The sequence below is a fragment of the Pleurodeles waltl genome, chromosome 7 (assembly GCF_031143425.1).
Source record: "Pleurodeles waltl isolate 20211129_DDA chromosome 7, aPleWal1.hap1.20221129, whole genome shotgun sequence".
NCBI classification, from domain to species: Eukaryota; Metazoa; Chordata; class Amphibia; order Caudata; family Salamandridae; genus Pleurodeles; species Pleurodeles waltl.
The window spans coordinates 1,477,009,451-1,477,027,450 of record NC_090446.1 but is presented as its reverse complement, the minus strand read 5'-3'; the positions used below and the strand labels follow the sequence as shown (position 1 = coordinate 1,477,027,450).

The following is an 18,000-nucleotide window of genomic DNA, read 5'->3' as shown; positions in this document are numbered from 1 at the left end:
GGGAAGATCTCATGGCAGCCACAGAATTGCGGGACCCCTCCCAATTTTGGAAGGTGGTTAATCATCCTTATTTTTCAGGGCAGGCAAATAGGGAGGATGACTGTCTGATACCAGAAGGGGTCTGAGTAGAACATTTCTCAGCCGTATTTCAGTCTGTAAATAACCCTAATTATGGTGTGGAGGTACGCGTCCTCCCACGCTCGCCCACCTCCATTCCAATCAAGAGTAGTATTTTATTTGAGGCATATGAGATCAGTGCAGCAATAAATAAAATGAAAATAAGGAAAGCCCCCGGCCTCGATGGGATTCCAGTGGACTTATTTAAATCTTTACCTGATTTGTGGGTTCCACTAATTACAAATGTTTTGAATAGTGCTATTCAAAGCGCTATCCCTTCCTCATGGTTAACGGCAATACTTGTCCCGATATTTAAAAAGAGTAATAGGCTCGACCCCTTCTACTATAGACCCATCTCTCTCATTGACTTCACGGCTAAGATTCTGGGGAGTATCATATTGACTCGGCTGGAGGAGTGGGCTGCAGGGACAAACATTTTATCGCCAATTCAATATGGGTTTAGGCCTGGATTAGGCACAGTGGATCAGGCCCTAAATTTACATCTCATTCTTAGCAAATATGTTATTGCAAAAAGGGAATCTATCCACCTAGCCTTCATAGATCTGTCCAGTGCATTTAATATGGTGAACAGAGCAAAATTGTGGTAAATAATGGACACAATGGGGATCGAGCAAGATCTGTTGGATTTCATTAAACGCCTATATTCTGACCTTATTATTATAATTCCGTTTGGACAACATGGCGAAAGATCCCATCCTCTTGCATCTAACCGGGGTGTTAGACAGGGCTGCACTTTGGCACCTTTTTTATTTCTGCTGTATATAAATGGTTTGTATAGTTATTTAGCCCAAAATGGCAAGGATTTCCCAAGGATGAGTTTTAGACAATTGCCGATTTTATTATACGCCGACGACGCTGTTTTAATTGCCCGCACGGCTAATGGCCTACAGTCTCTTTGGATCTTTTTTTAACACACATACAAGAGCTTGATCTGAAAGTAAATTAAAAAAAATCACATGTTATGATTTGCGGCCCTAAAAACACACGCACTAAATGTTTTATAATGGGGGAAAATGTTTTAACAAAGGTAAAAGATTTTTGTTATCTAGGTCTGTATTTTAGTACCACTCTGTCATGGAAATTTCATTGGAATTTTAAGCTCCAACAACTGGAAAGAAATGTTGAAGCAATTTTCCGCTTTGCCCGTAGTTTGGGCATAGACCGGTTCACCAGATCATCACGCTCTATAAATCCAAATGTGTTTCGGCAGCGATCTATGGGAGTGGCCTCCGGGGATATACCAGTTCAAGTATATTACAACTGGAAGAGAATAAATTTCTCCATCGGTCACTTATGGTGCCCAAGAACATAGCAAATATTATATGCCATGAGTAGTTGGGAATCCGTTATATTACAGACCTGATAGATATTGCCCCACTTCTGTTATGGATAAATGTATGGTTAAATCCGGCGGCCATTTTAACACATGATTGTATAAAAGACTGTATCTCGTTAGCAAATTTTAACAAAATTCCATGGTTAAATTCTGTTTGCAATGGCTTTCGAAACTTGGACTTGGAGTACATGTATTTCAAACCAGAGCTTTTGTCTGCCAATGCAAAAGAAACTGTTAAACTCCGTTATAAAGAGCATGTTATGAATCTTAGATATCAAGTGGCAGAGAAATTGAGTTCTTTTAATTCATATGTACAAATTTCACCTTTAGATTCGTTAGAACCTTATTTTGTTTGGTTCCCGATCCCCTCCTTATACTCTTTACTTGTACTTTTTAGATTTAACTTGATCCATTTTAGAGTGGCGTTCCCGACAAAATGTGTGTGGGAAAAAATATTACCACCATGCCCTTGTGATAATTTTTCAAAACAAAGCACTTGCCACTTTATTTTATTTTGTACACTTGACTCAGCTCCTAGGGAAATCTTTGTATTACCTATTTTGCATAATTTGCACACCCTTTCCTATAAAGAAGGATTGATTGGCATTCAAAGCCTTTCATCCAAACAAATGTGCAGTTCTATTTTAAGTTTTATCAAATCCGCTATCACCATTAGGAACCCATACGAATCAGTAATGTGATTATTAATTAAGGGAATTTAGATATTGTTTTACTGCTGTATACGATTTTATAAGTATTTATTATTTTATACTGATTAGTAGGCTTAAGTGGCAAACTTAGATTTTATAGATTTGCAGATCAAAGATATTTGTCTTTGAATTATACAATTAGGTACTGTATATTATGATGATTTATATGTATGTATGTGTACTTTTATGGCAGTATGCTGAATAAAGTTATTCTGACTGACTGACTGTGTGTGTGTTCACTTCAATATTGCTATATAATGTATTGTGTGTGTGTGTTCACTTCAATATTGCTATATAATGTATTGTGTGTGTGTGTGTGTTCACTTCAATATTGCTATATAATTTATTGTGTGTGTGTGTGTGTGTGTGTGTGTTCACGTCAATGTTGCTATATAATTTATTGTGTGTGTGTGTGTGTGTGTGTGCGTGTCTATGTTCACTTAAATATTGCTATATAATTTATTGTGTCCGTGTGTTTTTGTTCACTTCAATATTGCTATATAATTTATTGTGTGTGTGTGTGCGTGTCTGTGTGTGCGTGTGTTCACTTCAATATTGCTATATAATTTATTGTGTGTGTGTGTGTGTGTGTGTGTTCACTTCAATGTTGCTATATAATTTATTGTGTGTGTGTGTGTGTCTGTGTGTGTGCGTGTCTGTGTTCACTTCAATATTGCTATATAATTTATTGTGTCCGTGTGTGTGTGTTCACTTCAATATTGCTATATAATTTATTGTGTGTGTGTGTGTGTGTGTGTCTGTGTGTGCGTGTGTGTTCACTTCAATATTGCTATATAATTTATTGTGTGTGTGTGTGCGTCTCTGTGTTCACTTCAATATTTCTATATAATTTATTGTGTCTGTGTGTGTGTGTTCACTTCAATATTGCTATATAATTTATTGTGTGTGTGTGCGTGTCTGTGTGTGCGTGTGTGTTCACTTCAATATTGCTATGTAATTTATTGTGTGTGTGGGTGTGTGTGTTCACTTCAATATTGCTATATAATATATTGTGTCTGTGTGTGTGTCTGTGTGTGTGCGTGCATGAATGTGTGTGCGTGTAGGTGTGTGTGAATGCTTCTGTGTATGTGTGTATGTAAAACAGCATCCTTTGAGGAAATGTCCTTTGTTTAAAGACTAGAGTTTCGATTCCTCACCACTCCTGATGCTTGTTAGGAAAAAAGGTGATTCATAGCCCCAGTTACAAAGCATCTCAGAAGAAAGGATTGTGCAAGTACCTTCGTAGTTATCAATTAGGCGCGTGCAATACAAGTGGGCGGTAGGTAGATTGAGTCACTCTATGAACGCCCTATATAAGGGGTCGAAAAGGCAAGAAATGAAACTTGGAGGCCCCTCTGCAGTGCTCAACAGGAACAGCAACCTGACCCAGCAGAAGACACGTCACTGCAGAGGAACAGAGCGACCGCTACACCAGTAAGTCAAAAACTAGAGAATTTCATAATTGGGGGAAAGCGCTGGCATTTAATGATTGGACTGTTCAACATGCTCTTTCGAGCAACATTGCTTGACGTGGCAGGTTTTTGCTATTTTACTTGAAATTATGCTAGAACAACTGGTACCACAATTACTTCACAAAATTAGAAAAAAAAATCCACAACAAACCACATATACTGTACACGTTTGTTTGAAGTCTTATGTTATCTCATTCAGAAATTAATTGTTCACTTGTGATTGGTGAACATTAATAAATTTCGTTTTGAGAGCCTGGAGCCTTAGCGATAATATAAACAATGTTGTGCAGAGGAGTTTTCTCAAACTAAATACACAAAAGGAACACTGGCTGCTTGGCTAAAAGCATAGGCTTATGAAGGTCGAAGTGTATACATTATGTTATTTTTATTTGTAAGCTGTGTTTCCATGCTGTATTAAATGCAGATAGTTTTGAGAATTTACATATTTTTTCAAACAATGAATCTTTGGGAAACTCTGCGACGCTCCAGTGAAAATGAAAACGTTTTCATCATTTACAAAAACATGTGAGCAAGAAGCGAATCTTTTGAAAATGTATGTTTAGAAACACTCTTGATCCTGCAAATATATTAGATTTGTACCCTCCAAAAACTATTTTTTTAAGGATGTGATTTTAAAAAGTGCTCTCCTACTCAGACCTTTTTAGAAGGTAAACATAATACATGTGGGATGTTACTCTAATTACATAATTAAAGGAGAAACACTAATCACCATTTTTCTGTTTTTTTTTATTCCTGTAATAATTAGTTACTAGTAGCAAATTAAAAATCCTGCTGGGAGCTGATTTGAGACAATGCTGAATATAATGTCCATGCTGCTTGTTAACTCCTATAAACTGCCGAAACAAAGCCTTGGCAGTCATCTGGCACTCAAAGGTAGTTATTTAGGGAAATGGTGCATAAGGAATTTCAGTGAAAGAGCGTTCCATAGTCTAGTGCCACCGGCTGAGAGGGGCAGGCCACCCTTCTTAGCAGGTCTGTGATTGGGAACAAGAAGAGCATCATTTACTGACCCTAACTCTTGAGTTAGTTGAGATCTGCTGAAGGGGGGTTCAAGAAGCTAAGTCCTTAGTGAAATACAGCTCTTGGGCCATAGTTATTGACTTATATTGAGTACGTTCTCCAACCAGGAGCCACTGTAGGCTTCAATGTGCTGCGCCCGGAGATGTGGGCTTTACAGATGAAAGGGATGAGATTCCCAGCAGATACATTTTATAGGTGATAGAATTCTGGTTCACATCCAAATGTGACCAATTTACAAAGTTTCAGGGCTGTTACTATCACGAAAATCGGCTGTATTTTGGGGGGAAACTGAAAAAGCCAACATTTTTGTCAGTAGGTGAAGATAGTAAACGCCTGTGGTTTCAGCTTCAGAGATTTGGGCTTTCATAGAAAGTTTATGGTCCATCCTTCCAACTTCACTGTTGGTGCTGGACTTGAACATATTTCCGTTGCTCAGATTTCTTTTGGCCAACTAGTAGGAATTGCTCTGTTTTGCTAGGATTTAATTTATGCCACTACAACACTTCCAACAGTCAGTTTCCAGAAAATAAAAGCTAAAAAGCGGCAGTGACGATGCTGCTCCCTGGGGCACGTCAGATGGCACTGTGGGCTCTCTCTGTTCTTTGAAACAGACACATGTCAATCCGTGAACAAGCTACGCCCCCTAGGACAAGGTCAACCATACCTGTAGTGTCTTAAGAGTGGCAGTGCTGGTGACCAGTGACAGATCTCGCAAAACTGTTACTCTGCGCTAGTGGTCAGGGATCATTGGTAATGCTGTGGAGACCTACTCAGTGATGTGAAACCCCCAACTGGAATCTTCTAAAGTCCTTTTGGTCTCCATATACTTGAAGTGGGACCCCGACAATATGTTTTAGTAGTTTGGCCCTCTGAGGGACTTTGCAAATAGGTGTACTGATTGAAAGAACGTCGGGATCCGACTGTGATTTTTTTTAGAGGGGGGATATTACCCTACATTTCAAGCACTTGGGTGCCTATCTTAGATTTTACAGACTAACTGATTACAAAGGCTATGAAGGGAGTAAACCTAACATAAGCCTTTCCTGGACAGACGTCCAAAGGGGCTTTGCTTTGGCCATTACTACCATTTAAATAGGTGAGAAATAATGCAAGATGGCGCTGACTGCAGCATCTGCTTGGATCAAATCAACGCGAGTGAGCCGAAAGCTCAACTTTCAGGTCACAATGGATTTGTATTGACTCTGTGTGGAAAACCTCTGCATTTTCACCACAAGCCATTGTTAGACAGGCTTAGTAGCTTTTTTCTCGAAGCTCCTTTCTGTCGGCGTGAAGAGAGCACAAGCATTGTGAAAAGCTTTTCGCCTATGGTTTCCTTAACATGTGAAGTTTTTCTTTGTTATGCATTTCAGGATTTATTGATGTGAAATGTTATCAATAGAATAACCTGTGTTGTATCTTTTCAGGTGAGTTAAAGAAGTTTTACAGGAATCCATTAGTGATGTCCGCCCTGAAGTTGTCTTCGTTGGTCCTCATCTTCGTCAGCGCTCTCGTGGTTTTAATCTCGCTCGCATCCGATTACTGGATATCTAGCTCGGTTTCGTTTTTTGGTCTCTGGCGCCTCTGTGTCCAGGGTATTTGCACCAGTCTTGGATCTGCCGGTAAGTGAAGGAATCAAACTGGCGAGTGCACAGAGATGTAACAATGTGTATGGGATGTTTTCATCTAAGCGATAAAAGTCACGAAAAGCAGCAATTGGTGGCCTATCTGAAAGCATTGCCTCGAAGGATGGGCAACCTTTAAAGCGTCCAATGTGAGTCCAGAAGGGCTGGGTGCATGACAGTGGCGTAACAAAGGCTCCCGCGGTGCGGGGTGGCCCCGAGATCCGGGGGGTGGGGGTGCCTTAGCACAGCAGCCTGGCCTGAGAGCTCCTGAGTGAGCCCAGGACCCTCCCCCGAGTCCTTAACAGGAGGTGGGGGTGGGGGGGGGGGGAGGGGCTTCAGTTTTATTACGCCACTGGGCATTGCCAGAGTTTCAGGGTGCTATGTTTGCAATAAATGAATCTAGATGAAAACAAGTTACATCGGCAGTGGTAATCCTGAAAATCTAGCGTGGATCCGACCGTCCTGTGCCCAAGTTTGATAGCCCTAACCTTCAGCGTCCCTGAAGCTAAGGGGATCTTTGACCAGTACCATAAAAACATATGATTTTATTTTTATGTTTCTGAATAATTCAGTTATTGTGGAAGCCCGCATGGTTACTATGAAATATGTTAGTTCGAGCGTTAGAAAGGTAACCCCTGCCATTGCAGAATGACAGAATTCAGCCATCCCACCCTGAAGGTCCAGAGGTTGCTCATCTCTCACTTTAGGGCAGGGGTCTTCAATCTGGGGGGCGGGCCCCCCTAGGGGGCCTCAAGTGACCCCAGGGGGGGCGTCAGGCTCTGGTCAAAAGAAGCATTACACAGATAAGTGTTTTTTTTAAAGCAGAAACATGTTATTGTATTTTTAAAAAGGTAATAGTACTTAACTGCAATTTTTAAATATGTCTGGAGATATTTAAACATTGACATCTTTAATTAATATTGGTGAAAAATTGTGAAGGGGGCCAGTGATTTTTATTTTTCAACTGGGGGCGCATCATTAAAAGGTTGGAGACCCCTGCTTTAAGGCCAGATGTTGAAACTACTTTACAAGAGCTGCCACGGGTCTAGCGCCTCATAGCGAATCGCAATAAGGGAAGGGCGCAAAAGGGGGGTTACTTCATAATTGCGATTCGGTGCGGTACTTTTCAGTGGTTGCGAAATATTGACCTGTTACCGACACCTGACATGCGGTGGTTCTCTCACTGAATTGCAAAAGGGAGGGGGTCCCCTTTAAAAAGCATGTCGGGCATCCTTGGGGAAGCAGGCAGTGGTTCCCAGAACCCCGATTTCTTCCCTGAAGGGGCCCATTTTTTTTAAAGCCGCTACAGATCCTGCAATATACATGGGCTCCTTTAAAAAAATGCAAGAGGGACGCTGCGCCGCTGTTCCTTCCCGGAGCTACCACACCTGAATTTGTAACCAAAGAGGGCGGCTGTGGCTTAGCGCCCAGAGCTACCGACTTTGAACCTGGGAAAACAGGCTCGAATCTCGGCATCAGCTCAACTTTTTGTGATTCGGGGAAAATCATTTAACCTCACCGTGCCTACCGAGAACCAAATGCGTTCTTGTATAACGTAACTGGTGTAATGCAAAGCGCTCCGGTACCACCGGGTCGAGTTGGCGCTATGTAAAGCCGCACAAAAACAACAGCAGATTGCAAAAGCAATATTCATTAGTCACGTTGCCGTGCCATCTCCTGTAACCTGAGACTGTGATGCGACCGAGTGTATAGGTTGCATTGCAAAGTGAGGTGCGTGTTGCAACATTTCTGATCTCTTTTTGCGTCCTGTTTCCATACATTTGCTCCTAAATTTCCTCCATGAGATTGCAGAAAAGGCTGCGGTCTTAAGCTTTCCACAATTAGGGAGACGATCTGGGGTTTGACCTTACATCTAACCTAGACTGTAACATCCTCTTGAGGATGGCCAACATTAAAGCATTTCTACACAGTAAGAAGGTGGCGCAGACATAGGTGGCAGAATGATTTCACTTAGACCAGAGGGTGAGCTTATTGACATTGCAAAAAGACTACATATACTTTTATTCCAGGAACAATGAGATGATAAAAAATTGCCTAAAATCAAACGTTTGGTCAAATGCGCGAGCCGGGATTCTTAAAATCAATCATTATTTTTTAACGTCCTTTCTGCGTGTTTGTTGATTGTTTTCTAATTTTGGACCCCTTTCTTAGGGCAGGGTATGGAATTGAGCAGCATTAACAAATTCTCAGTTTTTAATGGATGTGTTGCTTTGGCCTCTGAAATACCAACTAACAGAACTGTCCCAGCATTTGGGATAAAATGTCAGAGGAGACTTTGGAAGCACATCCTGTACTAAGGAGAATCTGCTGATGGTATATCTTCCTCAAACTGGTTTGTCAGCCATGTAACTTTAAACTCGGGGGTAACAGAATAATTATGAGCGTGAATTAGAGTTAGGCGGTGATGAAAAATCCCCCCCATTGGTCGAGGAAGTGCTAATTGCTCGCCTGGAGGATTCCACCTTGCCGCATAATCTGCATGAGGATTAATTTCCAGATAAGGATAGCATGCGGATACACGTCTGCTGATGGATTCTGAATCCCAGGTAAAAGGATGTAATCCTTCCCCATCCTTTTCCACCCATCTCTAAATCCCACCCTCTGCATCACCAATCAGTTAAAGTATTTGTCTAGGGCAGACTTTACTAGGAGTGAACCCATCAAAGCTATAAATCTTCTTCTTGCCATCACCACAAATCACACAGGAACACTGCACTTAAAGAATTGATCGGGGCATTTGTAGAGTGTGGACCTTGATACAAAGTAGCAGAGCACTTTAGAATCTAGGGGCAGGACTACATGATGGAGCATGCTTTATGCAGAAGAGGTGGGGTATCTGGTCATGTAGCATCCAAGACCAGAATGTGGTAGCTCTATACACTCATGGACAGGTTGTTCCTTGAAGAGATGTTTTTAATGCCTTTCAAAAGCGGAGGGAGGTGGATCTTCACAGAAATTACAAATTTGTCTTAGCTCAGATCAAGAAGGAGCAACAACGCCATTGAAGACCATCACTAGAATATCCATTAGCAACTCATAGGCAAAGTGACGTATGAAACATGTTCTGGATCAGCTTAGTAAACTTTTCCTTGGTTCCTTGCAGCTGATGTAGACGCCACTCGAGCCTTCATCATCATCTCGTTCCTGTTGTTGGTGGCATCTGGCGTCCTGCAGATCCTTGAAATCTGGATCAGCACTGTCATGGCGGGGGTGAATAAGCAGAAACTGGTGACCATAATGAACTTTTGTGCAGGTGAATCCATATACTATCCTTGTTTTAGAACAGTTCGGTGTCTCCATAAGAACTGGAATAAATATGATGAGGTATTCTACAACTAATCCTTTTATCACTTACTTGACTGTGAATGACATTGATTCTGTCAGTTAAGCAATGGATCCTGCTTAGCGGTGAGGCGAGGATGGCATCTTATACAACATTGGGTGATTTCTGCGCAGATAAAAGTCACACCCCAACAAGGGAAACAGCCTTTGCAATGCTGTCTTAACCACACATGCCTTTACTATGTATGCTTTTACTACGCAAATGCCTTTATAGAGCATATGCCTTCACCACGCATGCCTTTAGAGAGCAAGGTACGTACATTTAAGATACAAGAGGGCATGCATGTGTATGTGTATGGGCAGACATACATATAAACATATAATTTAGGGTTTAGGGGTGGTTAAGGGCATACAGCGGTAAGGATATTTTTAGGGTAAGGGTTGAGTAGGGATTTAGAGGTGTAGATGCATTTTTAGGGCGTAGGCATCAGTAAGGGTATAGTGTGATAAGGGTATTTTTAGAATGCAGGGGTGGAAAATGGAATAGGGTGACAAGGGTATATTTGGGGTGTAAGTGTGGCCCGGGTAGAAGAGGGTAAGAGTATTTTTAGGGGTAGGGGGGATTGAAGCATAGGCTGGTAGGGTATTTTTAGGATTAAGGGGTGAGTAATGGTATATGCGGTAAAGGAAATATTAGGGTTTAGAGGTGGTTGAGGGTATATGGTTGTTTGAAGGCTATTTTTAGGGTTTAGGTGTGGGTGGGAGTATGGGTTGGTAAAGGTAATTTAAAAAAGGGAGGTTTGGAGGGTCTTCCCCTAAATAAAGAAAAACATACATTTATATTTAATATAAAAATAGTCGGGGTATATAAAAAGGTAAAGGGTAAGCTTACCTGAACTATATGTTCCTTTAGTGGTAAAGGCATGAATGGTAAAGGCATCTGCATGATAAATGATTTGTGGTGAAGGCATGCATGGTAAAGGTAAGCATTGTATAGTCATATAACCCCTAAGAAAGACATTTGTAGGATGAAGAAATACAGTTATGGCAATAGGGCTTGCTGCTATCTCAAAAGCGAAGCAGTAAGTTCTACTAATGTACCCAGAATACGTCCTGGATGTTATTGAATCTGGCAGTCAACCTCTTGTGTACAATATACAACCAGTTGGTTATTTGGCATCAGCAGCCTTTAGCTATTGCCTTGAGACACTGTCCCACATTTTGGATCAGCCAAGAGGAGTTTCTCTCATCCACTGCCTTGCTGTGAGCTGGTAGGTGTATTATTCTAGGATACCGTATAGCTCACTTTACAAATACATAAAACATAACATAGCATAGCATAACATAACATAATATAACAGAACATAATGTAATTAACATAACATATAACAAACCATAACACATAACATACCATAACATAACATATAACGTAATAACATAACATAACATATAACATAACATAATGTAACGTAACATAACATATAACATAACATAACATAACATATAACATAACAACATAACATAACATATAACATAACATAATTTAACATAACATAACATAACATATAACATAGCAGAATGTAATGTAATGTAACACATAGCGTAACGTAATGCAATGTATAACATAACGTAACGTATAAAATAACGTAACATATAACGTAACATAACATAAAACACATAACATAACATATAACATAACATAATATAACATATAATTCCACCTCCTAGCGAGTGCATTGTTTTCGGGAGCAGCACTAACAAGCTGTTTGGGTTTAGATTAATTCGTTAGATTTGCCAGTTTATATTTGGTAAATGTTAATGCATATTTCAAGAAGATTTGAGTTTAGATGTACATTTTTTAATGGAATTGTTTCTTGATGATGATGTGCACATTTCTGCCAATGGTGTTTCCCTTGAACACATGGCACTGACCACAAGCATAAACCTGGGGTTAATTCTTTCTTTGTTTGTTTCTTTCTTTGTTTGTTTGTTTCTTTCTTTCTTTCAGGAACTTTGGCTATTAAAACATGCAAATGTCAAACCCATGCCCTTTGGCACATCACTGACTAGACACTTCTGCTTCGATGCTGGGAAGGCAACAGACAACAGTCATTATTAATACTGGTGCTATTAATATTTACCTGATTTCTCTTTATTTGGGTTTTCTAAAAATCTTGAAACTTTTGTATAATGCAAAAGAACAGGATGAGCACAAATACAACTATGACTATAATGATTTTCTCACATTAAACAAGTCTGAGTGATCCAGGTAAGCAGTCAACCTTCTTTGCTGATCAAGGCCTCCTCTTCATTCCCTGATGTAAGAGATGTCTCACATTGTTCCTTTTTATTGCCAGCTTGCAGTGCCATCATTGCCATGGGTGTCTTCACTGGATCCGCAAACAGCGCAGGAGCCGGTGTTCCATTTTCTTGGTCGTACGCCCTGGGTTGGGTCTCCGTGGGACTGAGTCTGTTGGCAGGTGAGACACTGTGTTTAATACAATTTAACATTAAGCTCCACTTTGTCCTTCAGTGCTGATGCCTACCTCTAATAAACTTCATTACCAAGTCTCTCTAGGATTCTGAACACTGATCCCTACCTACAACAAACTTTAATTGAAAATCTCACCATAATTCCCAAGGCCAGAACTTAACACTAATTAACATTACTATCAAGTCTTACCATGATCTTCAGTGCTGATTCCTAATTCTAATAAACTTCAGGACCAGGGGCCTGATTTAAATCCTGGTATATGGCCCATTGTTCCGTGGGACCATACTTTTAAACGACTGCCAAGTTGGCGGCCATTTATGAAGCATTGCCAGGAACTGCCGTCACTGCGGCTCCTGTCAATGCATTTCACTGTTTGGTGCCAAGCTCCACCAACATGACGGATCCCTGCACTAAATGGTTTTCTTTTTTTTTATTTTCTAAAGGAAAATCCCAAAATAGGATTTTGTTTTTGAAAATTAAAAAGATAATGCTCCCCTTGCCATGACAGCATTTAGCAGTTTCCACTGTCCCTTACCACCAGAGTTTTCCTGACAGTGACAGGGGATAAAATTGACCTCTGATTCCGTGCATCTAAATCAGATGGGCGGCATTACAGGTCTGCCTCCAATGTTCATTACGCCAGAGGGCTGTCAGAGGAGTTTAATCGTGGCTATGATTAAACCTATGGACTCGTCCATCTAAACAGGGGAGTAGAGGCATTAAACAACTTGCTGTGCTGCATGGTGAGGGTATGAATTCACTGTATCTAGCAAGATATGGTGCATTCATGCTCTCTCCTTTCAATGGTGCACTTGTGGCTGCCTAGTGCCAATTCAGGCACCCTTGTGCCATGGGGCAGGGTGACTGCGTTGAGGTGGGATTTTTGTTGTGTAGGAAGGAACACCTTCCTGCACAAAACAGTTCTCGGAGACATTTTCCTCTTTCTACGAAATAGAAATGACAAATAAAGATGTTTGGAAGGTGTACAATTTTGACACATTGCCCGGTTTACAGGTTTTAGCAAATCTTGGAATGCACCAAAATGTTTGGATAGATGCGTGGGAACACACATGTTGCACCCCTGTAAAGCCTTCCCAGCACAGAGTAACCAGGCAGCGACTTTTTCTGCTTTGCCTTACTCCAGATTTATGAAACCACTCAAGACCATGCAAGGTGGCCTTCGACGACTTAGTAAATCTGACCTAAGGATTGCCTTGCCCTTACTTCGTCTTGGATGACACAAGGACAACGCAATTATTTGATAAATTTGTGCCCAAATTTCACCATGATCATCATTGCTGACCCTAACTCTAATAAACATTAATATCAACTCCCCATGATTCGCAACCATGATTCCTAACTCTAATAAGCTTTAACTTTCAGTATGATCACTAAACACTGGTAATTAACTGTAATAGATTTCTTAAAAAGTCTCCCCATGATACTCAACACCAACAAATATGACATCAGGCTTTCCTTATCCCAGACAGCGCACTCATTTGAGATACATTTTACAACTTGAAAGAAATGATTACTTTTGTGTCCACACTGTTCCACAATATTTTAGATGAACATCAATTGCACTTAATTAAAGAAAACAAAATGTTTTTATTTCCGGCAGTAGTTGGCTGGAAGTCCTTGTCCTGGGATGAACCCAGATGCTCAGACTTGACACTTCCTTGGTGAAGGTCTTGCTCACAGAACGCATAGACTCTTGACTTTTACAGGGACCATCTTCTTTTTGCTGCCTATTTTGCAAGTGACATTTTGAATCACTTTCTCTTCTATTACTGTATGCTTTATTTGGGTTCCATGTTTCTGATCTTGCCAATGCGTGTCGATTAGGCAACGTAACTCTTGCATTGCAAGACGGGTTGCTAAACAGGCACGTTGTTAGGTAACTTAAACCTGTTCACAAGTTATGTAGCCATTTGTCACTAAAATATTCATTCAGACATAGCATGAATCAGTAAAGTTCACTCATGGTGGGGTCTGGCTGTGTCATGGAAGAAGTGGATTCTTGTAATAGCAGTCAGGGCATCGTCTGCATATGAGGAATTCATAACTAGCAGTGAGCAGTTCGATCCCCAACCTGGAAGACTAGTTCTGTATTACAACTAGTGTACATATAAGGTTTGCAAGGGACAAATACCTACACATTCGTTGCTCCCAGTGAGCTGGGCTGCAATCGGAACTTGCCCCCTTGTGGCAGTCTTGAGATAGTGCAGGGATGCTGTAAGGCTCGGCTCAGTGAGGTCAGGGGCCAATGCTGTCCACACTGCAGACCCCGTATTCCACCAGTCATGAAATGCAACTAGCATTGGCAAAACCAATAGCATCATAAGTGTTGACAGGTGCAGTGAAGTGAATGCTGTAATACTAACCAGGATGCAGAAGTACAATGTGCAGTGTAAGGTCCCGCATGGTGAATGCAGTGGCGATGGCCGTGGCTCTTGATATGGGATACACTGCTCCCCATTGAAATCTACTGATACGTAAATTGACTTATATGTTCAATTTGGGGCAGTAGGAATTTTCTGAATTAATTTTTTTGGCTCTTGGACTCTGCACAATTTACCACTACTAACCAGTGCTAAAGTGGTTGTGCTCACTCCTGTAAACATGGTAAATTTAGCTTACACCCCATTGGCACATTTAATTTTCATGTAAGTCTCTGGTAAATTGGTACTACATGTACCTATGCCTGCAAATGAAATCTTACCAGTGAGCATTGCAGCATTTATTATGCCACCCACTTAATTAATTTGCCCTTTCACACTTTACTCAGGGCTGCAATTGCAAACTGTGTGTAGTTTTAAACTGCCATTTTGACCTGGCAAAATCAAACTTTTGCCAGGCCTAAATCTTCCTTTTTAATACATGTATATGGTAGACAATAAAGAGCCCTTAGGGCTGAGTGCATGGCATTTAAAATTTAGCACATGCACATTTAAGTTTTACATGCCCTGGTAGTGAAAATCTTCTAATTTCGCTTTTCACTATTGCAGGGCCTACCTCTTCCATAGGATGACATTGGAATTACCTTATTATAGTTTATACATGTAATTCACAATCTGGAAGAGAGAAACTTTTCGAGTTTGTTGTCTCTGGAATCACAATTTAAAATTATAACTTATGATGAAGTCAGATTTTTATATTGCAATTCTGAAAGTGGCACTTTTAGAAAGTTGTCATGTTCTTACTTCAGCCATTTGGAGCCTGCTGCCTCTCTCTGATCACTTGTTTGAGGTGGATGGCAGCTGTGCTTTCTGTCACTCTAGACATCCACACACAATAGACAATGGCTTTCTGTCTTCATCAGGTATCAGGTACAGATACATTGTTACCCCCTCTAATGAGATTGCTTGCTCAGTTACTCTTATTAGTCCGTGCTGTCCTTATCTAACCACTGTGGAGTTCCATCTGCTATTCGACCGAGACAGGGATACACAGCACTTGTCAATCTCTCTCTATCTCTCTCTCTCTCTTCCGAGATAAACTGGCGAGTGCACAGGCACTCAAGTCAGGTCCGCAGAAGGCAACAGCCTAGCCTGCTACCCATGTACTGTGCAGGTGCATAACGTCTGGCATGGTTACTGTCTCTGGCTAGCTGTAAGCCCACTTCTGTGCTTTGGGTGGGTTAGTGTGGTGAGTCGTGGGGTCAAGGGTCACAGGGTTGTCTTGAGGCGCACTTCTTCTGGCAGCATGGCCTGGCCATGTCTTATATAGCTTGTTTAATGGCAAAGACTGCTCAGGTGTAGTTAAAACACACAGTGTCCACTTGTGTACAGCTTCGTGACGTTGCAGCTGCACAGCCCACTCGGGCACAACTTCATGAAGGTCATAGCAGCACAATCCGCTTGGACATAATTCCATGATGTCACAGTGGCACGATCTGTCCAGGCAAAACTTCACAGCTTTGCTGTGCCTGCAGTTAACTGGGATGGACTGCAATCAGGTCCCAGGAGCATACAGATTGGTGTCCTTCATCTTCCTAGGTGGACAGTCCCTGAAACTTCAGGGCCAGCTGCTTTTTGCGCGTTCTGGAGAACCACACCACCTGTGAAAATGGCATGCTCCTTCCCTCCTTCAGCAAGCAGGTTGGCCTCCAGGCACTTCAGGAAAACAGTTTTTTTCCTTCTGCAGACCGGGATTGCAGAATCTCTGTTTGCACTTCTAGAACCAGTTTTAGTAATTTTTCTGTCATCAGGCCTCTCCAGGATGTTCTCCAGAATTAATACGGTAGGGCTCCTCATAGTAGGGTAGTCCCTGGCCTGGAGTACCACAACAGAGTCACAGACAGTTGTGAGCTTGTGCACCTGGATATCAACAGCCACACTGAACAGTGATCGGGAAAGGGACAAAGGATGGGCTCACCTGAAGAGAGCAGTCTCACCCTTTAACGTCACCATCTAGCAAACAGTAGTGCTCAGGAATACTAATCGGCAGCTCGTCTCAGCAAAAAGAAATACCTGAATTTCTAAAGAAAGCTCTGTCTTCTCTTTCCCCTCTTCAGTTTCTTGGTCTCCTCTCTCCACCTTCATGAATGTCAGCAATATATTTCACAATCTGGAAAAGCAACCGCACCTCCATCTTGTGAATATGTACAAGGCAGGGTCTTCCTATATTTATAAGTGATGCATCTGCAGACTAATAAAGTAGATAGTGGACACATGGTCAGAAGAGACCTAGTGCAGCATGAAGACAGCCATTCACCCATGTGCCAAGTGCTGCATGTGCACCAGAAGCTGGCAGCATTGGTCTTTCTTTAGAAACAACAAGGTACATAGGCGCTGGGTCTGAAACTTGTCTTTTGCTTGGAAGGTAAACATTAGTTGCACTTTGTACTTGTTTTTTGCTTGTTGGTTCTTTATGTTTGGTGCTTCTGTCACATTGTTGAGATTGGGGGGAGCTACACCGCCTATGCAAAAGTATGATACAGACATCAAGAATGTTAGTTTCTTACCCACTGACCCTTTGCTCTTTCTTTTTCTCACCACTTCTGTTATCTGTGTCTCATCTTCATGTGGCACCCTCATGAGCAGGTGTTGTTGCCTTGGTCTCCTTTAAGAAGGAAGCTCAATAGAAGCTGAACTCAACTAGACATGAAGCAGCGGCCAGAAGGGATGGATGCTCAAGAACACTGGCATGGAGCTGCCCAGCGCTGGACCCTTTCAGAGCAAATATGCAGCACTTTCAGCTCTTATTTATGTGGAAATAGAGCTGAAAATAGGAAGACCAGCATTCATTGGAAAACCATCCTAACTGTTCCGATGCCCTCGCAACTCTCAGAATGTGAAAAGTGTCCAGAAGAGGAGATAATATTACACTTAACATTCTTTCAAGAATGGACTGTAAAATACTTTGATATTGGTGACATACAAAACCTATAGATTGTGGAGCTTGTTTTCTATTTTCTAATAAATATGTTTTTTTAATGGCTTTGAAGGTTCTACGGTTTGTTTCAGATTATTAATATCAGTTTTACCATCATAGTCAGTAAGATGTCTGACCATCGACCAAACTAACAATGAATCACAGCATTCTTAGGCATCAGGGGCCAGATGTATCATCATCCCGGTTTGCATTTCCTAAATAGCGATTTTTAAGAAATCTCTATTTAAGAAATGCAAAATGGGATGTATGAAAATTGCGATTCGGTAATAATCGCTATTACCGAATCGCAATTAGGGAATGGGACTCTATTCATCCCTAAAGGCCCATAGGTGCAAATGGTTTTGCATTACCTAATTTGCGAATTCCTGTTAGGAATTCGCAAATTAGGTAATGTAAACTCCAGGGTGCTGGGGGTCTAACGCCCCCTTTGATGCACCCCAAAAAAATATTTGTGGACATGTAAAGCGCACACATGCCCAAGGGGCAT

General features: G+C 41.3%; 1 protein-coding gene across 1 annotated transcript; it reads left to right on the top strand.

Annotated features, from left to right (window-relative positions):
* Nucleotides 1-3,526: 3,526 nt before the first annotated feature.
* Nucleotides 3,527-17,558, top strand: LOC138246537 (lens fiber membrane intrinsic protein-like). The gene is made up of 5 exons (XM_069201200.1): nucleotides 3,527-3,618; nucleotides 6,122-6,316; nucleotides 9,444-9,593; nucleotides 11,980-12,102; nucleotides 17,162-17,558. Exons 2-5 carry the CDS (start codon nucleotides 6,157-6,159, stop codon nucleotides 17,200-17,202), a joined length of 474 nt encoding a protein of 157 aa, XP_069057301.1. The 5' UTR covers nucleotides 3,527-3,618; nucleotides 6,122-6,156; the 3' UTR covers nucleotides 17,203-17,558.
* The last annotated feature ends 442 nt before the right edge of the window (nucleotides 17,559-18,000 follow it).

What these genes read in the sequence shown, in the direction of transcription:
- LOC138246537 (XM_069201200.1), top strand. Translation starts at nt 6,157, where the DNA reads ATGTCCGCCCTGAAGTTGTCTTCGTTGGTCCTCATCTTCGTCAGCGCT. An exon ending in CACCAGTCTTGGATCTGCCG is followed by an intron (nt 6,317 to 9,443) that starts GTAAGTGAAGGA and finishes GGTTCCTTGCAG; the next exon opens with CTGATGTAGACGCCACTCGA. An exon ending in GGGACTGAGTCTGTTGGCAG is followed by an intron (nt 12,103 to 17,161) that starts GTGAGACACTGT and finishes CCTCATGAGCAG; the next exon opens with GTGTTGTTGCCTTGGTCTCC.